Raw genomic sequence first — 9,254 nt, forward strand, 5'->3', positions numbered from 1 at the left:
GCATGCATGTGGTACACTTAAATACATACAGGTAAAACATACACATAAAGTATAGATGGATGGATGATAGACAGAGAGATGATAGATAAATAAATGCCAAGATAGAGCTGGTGAGATGACTCAGCGGGTAAAGGCCTTCATCACCAAGGCTGGTGACTGGGTTCAATTCCCAGAACCTTTTGGAGGTCAGCAGACTCCTGCAAGTTGTCCTCTCAGCCATGTACACACACCATGGAACACTCCCCCGCAATAAATAAATGTAAAAGATTTTTTAAATGCCAAGAAAACTAGACTCCATTTTCATAGTTTGAAAATGGTTTTGATACAAAATTATATGGTTTCGATCCTTAAGTATGGATAAATTGCTTTCTGTTTGCATTAAGTAATCAAGACAAGCAGTAGAAAAAGCATTTTATTTAAATGGAAAAAGGTACAGTGAGATCTGTAAAAGGTGTCGGTAGAATACTGCCTGCACAGAAAGCAATTCAAGTGTGGAGCAACAAAGAAAGTCATACACCTTCCTACTTAGCAGTGCAATTACTTCACATTGCAATAAAGTTAAGTCAAGTATAACAGAATCAAAACAAGTGTTTCTCCATCCTAATCGGTATACTGAGAGTTACAGTGTGAAGATCATTTGGGGTTTAGGAAATACGCAATCGAGCCACAGAACATCCTAGGATAAGGGGACACACAGTTAAGTCATTTCCTTATCAGCAGTTGGGGCTTCGGCACTCTCGGAGGGTAACGAGCTGACATACATAGAATATATTTAGTCTATACAGTAAAAAAATACAAATTATAAAGTGAACTAACAAAGAATGAAACCTGAATACAGATTTATAAAAGTGACGACCTCTTAGACAACACTTACAGTATTTTCTCATGTAAAAACATCTAGTTTCAGCAAAAAATAATTTGGTTGCTTTTGAGCTGTGCCGTAGATCTTGTAGGCTGGAGGTGCAGGCCCAAGCATCTCAGGAAGCATAATCAATGTCTTTCTCGATGCACATGAACGAGAAATGCTCTCCTCACAGTCGCAAGGGTATTTTTGGAAGTTTTTGTCTTGCTTCAGAAACACATTTAAAATGGGTAAAAACCAAAGGGTTCATGGTACAGCGAGACAGCAAACAGCGCTGGATTTACGGCTAATGTTGAAAAAGACCTAGATTTTACAGTACTCTGGTGCAGTGAGAGTTCTTTAAGGTTTTACATTGCATATTTCTGAGTCCATTCTCTTGCGTGTCTGTTGTATCTGCGGGCACACAAAAGAGATATTAAAACCAGACATATTTAATCTGCAGAAGCCCCTCTCCGTATAGCTCTCCTCAGGCTGAACAGCACCAGTCATGGGGTTGAGGCAACATAAACTCATGCATATACAAAACCAAAAACAAATTATATTTTAAAATCATATATTTCTCTGCAATCTATATAAAAATATGCCTAAATGAAACAAAACACAGAAACCAATTTCTAATAGAAATCTGTAAAAGCCAACTTGAAGGGAGGACTCTCTCCAAGATGCAAATGTCTGCGTGCTCACAGGATGAAGCAGCTTCAAGGGCAGCGTGGGCGGCAGAGAAATGACCTCTTCCCAGGAGAACACCGGGAATATAATGCTCAGTGCTTGCCAGTGATTAGGGTCTTACATTTTAATTTACTGCCTAGAACTGTGTGGTTGTCACAAGCATGTACGACTAAGCATCTTCTAAGAAAGAGTAATTTTTGGTAAAAAGACTAATAAGGTTTAAGAAAAAATTCTATTCACTGGGAAAAGATGATATTCATATAAACACAAATAAATGTATATTCAAATAGCATGTTCATGGTGCAGACCATGCTGAAAGACACCCAAACAGAAATGCATAGAAAACCACTTACTTTTCCTTGTCTGATTTATAGATCTGCGCAATATCTGGTACTAGGGGGTCGTCTGGGTTAGGGTCACAGAGCAGAGAACATATGGACAATAAAACTAGAGTTAAAAGAGAACATTCCATTAGACGATGACCTTTCTTTCTGCCTTGTAGAAGTTACACTGAAAAAAGCTGTGCCGAATATAAAGAAAACTTAGGGTAAAAGGGTGCAGCTCAGCGGCGGAAGGCTTCCCGTGCATGCCCAGGCCCAAGGCTTAAAGCCCAGTGCTGCAAAACAACTCAAACAGAAAAAGAAACCCACATGCTGGACTGATTTTCTACTAACTCTGGCTGGTAGGTAAGCATCATTATTTTTTTAATTATGAAATTATTACCAAATACCAATGTAGAAAACATGAGCTTACTATTCTTTTGGAAGTTTTAATTTCTATCAGAATTTCTGTTTATTTAAAGTAACATGTGGCTGCCAAAGCAGCTACTAATGATCTCTTAAAATCAAAAATATCATGCGAAGCAATTGAACTACAGATAACAGAGCGGTTTGGGCCACGGGACTCGTGTGCCCCTTGGCTTATGCTATGGACTGTCTGCACAAAAGGAGGATTTCTACGGTTTCTTTCTTTTCTATTACATTTTTTAGTGAGCATTCAAAACAATGGACTTCATTATGACATTTTCATACATACAAACCATTGTCTGTACTCTGTCTTGTTCACCCCCATTTTCCTTCTTGTCCCCCACCTCTGATGGCCCCCTTTTTCCCCACAAATAGTTTTCCTTTTGTTTTGTTTGTGGTGTGTATGTGTGTTGTATGTTGCGTGTATTGTATGTGTGTGTGTTATATGTGTGTGATGTGTATGTGTATGTCTATGAGCGTGGTGTGTGTGATGTATATCTCTGTTTATGTATGTGTGGTTTACGTCTGCGTGTGTGGTGTGTGTTCCCATAAGATGGAAGGTTTTTCACTAACTCTTACATTCCATGCACCTCACTTGATTACAATCACTTAAAAATAACATGAACGATGATTTGGCTAACTTCTCTACATCACAATGTAAATGAAGAGTGGAAAGTGTTTGTTACTATGCTAGAACTACTAATGCAAACAGCTACACTTAGAAAAGTAGGGCACATGCTTATAATCCCAGCAATAGGGAGGCTGAGGTGGAAGGATTGCCAGCTGGAGACCAGTCAGAGCGACCAGCCTGGGCTACACAGTGAGACCTTGTCTTCAAAACAAAATCCTGCCTAAGTATCTGAGACAGAAGAAACAAAAATGGTCCTCGTGGACCCTTGGGAAGCAGCTCCCACTCCCTGCCCTTCTCTGCTGTCTCAAGCCCAGCCTGCTCTTTCTGGTCTAAACGTGACTGGAACACAGCTGGGCACAGCTGACTCTTAAATGACAGGGACAGGGGAAGCAAGGACTAGGGAAAAGTTGGTATTTATCGTCTCATCTTCTACCTGCCCAGTGAAACTTCAGGCCTTAAATAGTAAACCAACAGGGGAGATTTTTTCTTTCTTTCTTTTTTTTTTTTTTTTTTTTTTTTTTTAATAACAGAATGCTTCCAGACTAAAGTTAGGATAAAAAGCAAAGCAAGACATTTAAAATATAGAAAAGGGGGTTGAGGGGTCTGGAGAGATGGGTCAGCAGTTAAGAGCACTGGCTGCTCTCACAGAGGACCCAGGTTCGATTCCCAGCACCCACATACCGCATGACAACCATCTGTAACTCCAGTTCCAGGGGATCCAACGCCCACTTCTGGCCGCTGCGGACACTGGACAACACAGGTGCACTTATATGCATGCAGGCAGAACATTCATACATATAAAATAAAAATAAATAAATCTTCTAAAATACTTAAAATACAGAAGAGCAAAGTGTACGAACAGAGGAGTGAGGTGAGTGCCCTCCTGACAGACAAGGGTGAAGTTCCCATGTCCTCTCCTGCCAGGAGCCATCTGCCCTGATTTCACCATCTGGATGAAGGGGACCAGGGACAGTTATCTGAGTGCCCCACAGGTGCATGGTAACCAAGTGTGGCACCACTGTTGTATTCCTGGTCTGCACTTAAGGAGATAGGCGGTCTCAATTCTCAGAGGACAGTTTCCAGAGGTTAAAACAGTCCTAACACTCACTTCTGCCCGTCCGCCACTTCCTCTAAGGGATAAGGACTTTGCTGCTTATACTGACTGAGAGTCCTTTTGTGATGCTGTTCCACGCAAAGGCATGAGCCCTTCCTGTACTCACTACATGAAAGACTTTATAAAGGGTGGACATTTTAGGTAAAAAAAATGACCTGTTATAAATAGCTGACTTGAAGGCCCTTGGCTTACCTAACAGTTATGCTATTGATCTTGCTTCCTGTAATTGCATACCTTTTAAAACCAAGCTACAGGGCTGAGTCGTGGCTCAGTTGGTCCGTGCTTGCCTAGCATGCATAAAGCCTGGCTTCACTCCCCAGCATCAAATAAAAGCAAGCACTGAGGCTCACACCTGTAACCTCAGCTCCTAGGGAGTGGGAAGCAGGATAATCAGGAGTTCAAGGTCAGTCTCATGAAATCTCCAAGAAAAATAACTGCCTGTACTTTTATAAAAAGGAAAAAGGTGATCGTTCCTTCAGAGCCAGGTGCTTGTAACCCTAACAGTACCTTCCAGCTGCCAGTTCTACGGTTAGCGACACAAGACACAGGTGTAGCTGGCATGGCGCACAGTACTGGCCGGTGGAACGAAATTGGTTTCCAAGGACTTCCGTCTGCAGTTGACAGTACAGCGCAGGGCAGGGCTACGCTGCCTCTGAGGTCTGAGCAGCAGCAGGATCAGGTGAACAGCGCTGCTGTCAATTACGCAGGCTAGACGACGCAGTCCGCACAACCCTTTTCTAAAGTACGAACTACATCTTTCTGTTTAAAATGCTTATTTTATCTGCCAAATCTGTTTATTAGACAGAGTCAAACTACCGTCAAGTTTTATCTATTATTGTCAATAGTTAATTTAATGAATGGGATAAGTCCCCAAATCTTTTTTCTTTCTCTCTTTGCGAAAGCCACATACATATCTTTTTTTTACGGGAGATTTCTTATTCTGTCTGGTAAAGACAAAACCCAAGTCAGAAGGACACATAACAATAGGCTTATCCCCAATTTCTAGCTCTAGAATTTTCTTAAGATTTGTTTTTATTTTTACTTATGTACATGCATGTGTCCATATGTGGGTATGTGTATGTGAGTGTAGGTGTCTGTGGAAGCCAGACCAGGGCTTCAGATCCCACTTAGCTGGGTTACAGGTGACTGTAGTCTTCCCAGTAGGAAGCAAACTGGGTGCTGTACAAGAGCTGCAGTCTTCCTGGCAGGCCAGCTCTCCGGTCTCCAGCTCTAGTGTTTTACATCTCTGATTTCATTTAGATTTGCCCATCCATACCCTCCACACTCCAAAGTTCACTAAGAACCTGGGTAATAGAGGAGCAAAGCAAAACCAAAATAAGAGAAAGCACAGGAGACTGTTCTTTTGGTTTTGTTTAAGCTCCGGTCCCTACACATCACACAGTGTCTGCTGCACTTGCTTTAAATCTGATACACAGAATTACCTTTTGATACAGTCAAAGCTGGCGACCACTGGGACCGCAGGATGTCAAGACAAATACTTCCGTTACTGTTTATATTGGGGTGGTAAATTTTTGTTGTGAAAGCGATCTAAACATAAAACAAAACAGAAAGAGTTGAGCGTCCATCGAAAAGCTACAAACAAAGCACAACCAGCTTGCTTGCTCTAGGTTTGAACACCCTCAACGCTGCAGAGCTCTAGAGGAGAGATGCACAGATACAGCTGAGCCACTGAAGATTTGAAAGAAACTCAGTTTACCTCTTTTGTCCACGGGGTGTTGGGAAGTGTTTGGGGTGAGCTGAGTCTGCTGCTGTGAACGTTGAAAAGCACCGGGAGCAATCACCTGCTTACACCACACCTCAAAGCACTCCTAATCTGTCAGAAATGCCCTGAAGCCACCGGATCTATGAGGAGGGATGCTGACTCTGCCTCAGCCTCTTGTGTCCTCAGGAACCTATCTTGAATCCAAATCTCCCACAAGAGCTGCTGCCATGTGGTGTCATAGACAGGATTTTAACCCCGTGTTTTTAAAAAATCAGGCATAATTATTTCCTGACTGACTTATCTGTTCATTTCCCTCCTTCACAACCCATCATCCGTTCCTTCCTTAGGCCTCATCGGAATCAAATCTACAAGGGCAGATTTTCATCCACCTCTGCCATTCAGTGAAGGGGCTGTATTTGCTTTCCTGGTCCCCACTGTAGCGGAACATGGTAGGTGCTCAATAAACGTCTACTGAATATTTACAAAAGAAAACTGGTTTGGGTCTGCTTTGGAAACGTAAGTCCACAAATAGAAAAGTCCAATCCTGACTATAAAACATTCCAAACTGCACATATGTACTGAGGAAAAGAAACTCACGGAGGCCACGGAGCGGAGCGATATACGGCCTTTTGTTTAACAGGCACCATACAATACTTGAATAAGAAAGTGTTTTAGATTGGGTGGTTTGGCCAAAGATCGTCTCCTGCTGTTACACCCACAGTCCATGACATCGAAACCATCTCTGGACAGACTGTAAAGGCCCTGCTGTGGGACATGTCAATCACAGAAATAAATACCTTTGGTGGTTTAAAGGGATAGTCTGTGGGGAAGTGGACAGTGAGGAAGAAGACTCCACCTTGATAAGCGCTGTCCGGCTGAAATGACAAAACAGGTCATCAGTGTCTGGTCCCTGCGTTTGCTTAACTTTGAATGACTTCCCCAGATGTTAACAAGGTGAAAGAAATTCCATGGTGTTCTAAACGCTTTCATCAAGTACCAGTTTGTAAAAAATGTAGTCACCATGTTGTAAGTTCAATTATTTTACCTCAAGAGCTGGTTCCTTCCCAGGGATGAAGGAGAGTCTTCCAACAGGCCCACAAGGTTTAAAACAAAAGAGATAGGCACAGAAGTGTGACTTAACCAAGCAGATGTGTCCAGGGTACCAGTCTGTACCTGAAGTGCTGTGAGGGAAGGTGATCTTCTAGAGCAGGAATCCATTTTAAAGGGTTAGGACTGATGGTTATCTTTTCATTTCCAAAACTCAAGTTCTGATGTTGACGAACAAGCCCCAAAGAGAATAAGTTACTAAATAAATGTCTACATGACACTCTTACACAGTTTATCCCTGAAATACTCATTTAGTAGCAGTTTACAATGCAGAAAATACAATTCCAAAAGGAAGTTAGGTGAATTCAATATTCATAGTGTATGGAATGAAGAATCAACTTTATGAGACGAATTTGAATTTGGCCAACTGGCCAAAAAAAACCAAAATTATAACATTGTATGAATAGAAAAGAAATGTCAAAAGAGAGAAAACAAAAATGATAGCAAAATATACCCAAATTCTAATCTTAATTCCTCCATATTTGATTAAATATACCACGGGTAATTAAAGCAAATCTGTCATCTTTCCTTCCTTCAAGTCTGAGACAAAGATTAAAGGATTATACTATAGAATTATTATTATATATTATATGTATAATTATGTATGATTCTTACTATATATTGTATAATTTTAGCTTATTAGAATGTAAAAACTGCAAGCAATTATAATGATAAACACAGTCTGTGTGGACAGTCAAGTGATGTTACAGAAATTTGTGGACTGTATTTATTACCACTAAAGCAAGGGAGGCGTGGGTAACAATCGCTCACCACTCACAGTGACTCCCTGAGAAAACTTGCAAAGGCCATTGCTCTAATGGTGCCTTTACATTATGGCTCTGAAGGTCAGTAGCAGGTAATGAAAACCTAGCAGAAATGGCTAGACCCTTATTTAAAGTTGTTAGGTAACTATAGCTCATTAGTAGAACAGTCATTGAGGATAATTTCTTAGGAACAGTTCTTTGAAATTCAATAATTTTTTTTTAGTTTTGTTTTTGAGGCAATATAATTTAAAACTCCATAACTTAATAAAACTCTTTTAGGGGATGAATGATGCCCAGGAAAACAAACTACCAGTGCACTCTCTCTCACCCGGAAAGTCCACTGGAACACAGCACTTGCTCTTTCACAATCAGAACAGTGTTCATAGAAAGAATAAGTCTGCTTCAAGTCATCACCACCTCTCAGGTGTAGGAGATAAAGACAATGGTGAGGAGCCAGTAGTAAAAGTTGTCACTTGGAGCAGAAGACAAGGAGGAAAACTCAAAAGGCCTCAAAGACGGAGCCATCCCAGGACTCCACTGAGACTTATTACAAACCCGCACTTTTAGCGGTAGCAATTCCACCCTGGGGTTGTTATTTCGAACCTATGAAAACTGTGGATGTGTGAGGATGACTGTGCTTTATTTCAGAGCAACTGTATGTAAATAGATAATGATAAATAAGAAAAGGAAGGAAGGAAGGAGGGAGGAAGGGACTGCCCTCAAAGATACAATTAAATTTTTATTCTTTATGATGATAACAATAATGATAATGATAGGGAAAAAATCTTCATTGCTTTGTTAATTACTCAAAAGTAGTATTTCCAAAATGCCTGAATAAAATGGACCATTGTCATTAAATGCCTTTCTCTTCATCAGGGAGGGAGGAAGGAAAGAAAGAGAAAGAAAGAAAGAAGGAAGGAGAAAAAGGAAGGAGGGAGCCAGCCAGCACAGCCTGCACCGCGTGGGCGACCACTGCTGTGCAGGGAGGAGGGATCTGGCACAGGAAAATGGCAGCACGCTCCCTGCAGGCATTTGCCAGTGATATTTTAGAAAATTACCACAGTCTGTAATCCTGTTTTGCTCCCTTTGTGATTCAGAGGACAAGCATGTTCAACCTTAGTCATAAACATATGATCACAAGTCAAAAGGCATACATGCAGTGTGGTGAAGGGGATTAATTCCACATATATGAGCTATACTTACAGGCCCCATGATAGTTGCTTGCCAGTGGAACACTGAAACAGAGGAAGTCTGGAGTCACTCACAGGTGATCAAAGCTATACTTTTAAAGACAGCACAGTCGGCAATAGAGCAAAGCTTACGGTCATCTCCCACGGGTCCCGCTGAGCAGTGGGCAGGTGGATCTCGCTGCAAATCACTTAATTCCTAAAGGAGAGTGGAAACAGTTAGGGTTAATTCTTCCCTTTCCAAGGAAACAGGCAGAAGAATCCAGGAAGACAAACTGTGTCTCTTTAAAATTATTTTAGGTAGGGGCTAGAGAGATGGCTCAGCAGTTAAGAGCACTGGCTGCTATTCCAGAGGACCTGGGATTGGTTCCCAGCACCCACATGGCAACCAACAGTTCCAGGGAATATGACGCCCTCTTCTGACCTCTGTGGGCATTGCACACGAGTACAC

The 9,254-nt window shown here is 41.5% G+C and overlaps 1 protein-coding gene across 3 annotated transcripts; it reads right to left on the reverse strand.

Annotated features, from left to right (window-relative positions):
* Positions 1-394: 394 nt before the first annotated feature.
* Positions 395-9,027, reverse strand: Ube2d1 (ubiquitin conjugating enzyme E2 D1). 3 transcript variants are annotated; one of them, XM_029561571.1, is made up of 7 exons: positions 8,939-9,019; positions 8,820-8,851; positions 6,791-6,946; positions 6,543-6,620; positions 5,465-5,570; positions 1,885-1,978; positions 395-1,255 (listed from the first exon to the last, which is right to left on the reverse strand). In XM_029561571.1, exons 2-7 carry the CDS (start codon positions 8,826-8,828, stop codon positions 1,210-1,212), a joined length of 489 nt encoding a protein of 162 aa, XP_029417431.1. In that variant the 5' UTR covers positions 8,829-8,851; positions 8,939-9,019; the 3' UTR covers positions 395-1,209. The 3 variants fall into 3 exon arrangements, with proteins under 3 accessions (XP_029417431.1, XP_029417432.1, XP_008827231.1); XM_029561572.1 differs by having other exon boundaries at positions 6,791-6,827; positions 8,939-9,018; XM_008829009.3 differs by lacking the exon at positions 6,791-6,946 and having other exon boundaries at positions 8,939-9,027.
* Between the last annotated feature and the right edge of the window lie 227 nt (positions 9,028-9,254).

Source organism: Nannospalax galili, unplaced genomic scaffold, assembly GCF_000622305.1.
Source record: "Nannospalax galili isolate Female #2095 unplaced genomic scaffold, S.galili_v1.0 scaffold1454, whole genome shotgun sequence".
Taxonomy (NCBI): domain Eukaryota; kingdom Metazoa; phylum Chordata; class Mammalia; order Rodentia; family Spalacidae; genus Nannospalax; species Nannospalax galili.

Coding starts and splice junctions, on each gene's coding strand:
- Ube2d1 (XM_029561571.1), bottom strand. Junction 6,621..6,790: donor GGAAGGAACCAGCTCTTGAG/GTAAAATAATTG, acceptor TTGTCATTTCAG/CCGGACAGCGCTTATCAAGG. Junction 5,571..6,542: donor ATCCCTTTAAACCACCAAAG/GTATTTATTTCT, acceptor TTTTATGTTTAG/ATCGCTTTCACAACAAAAAT.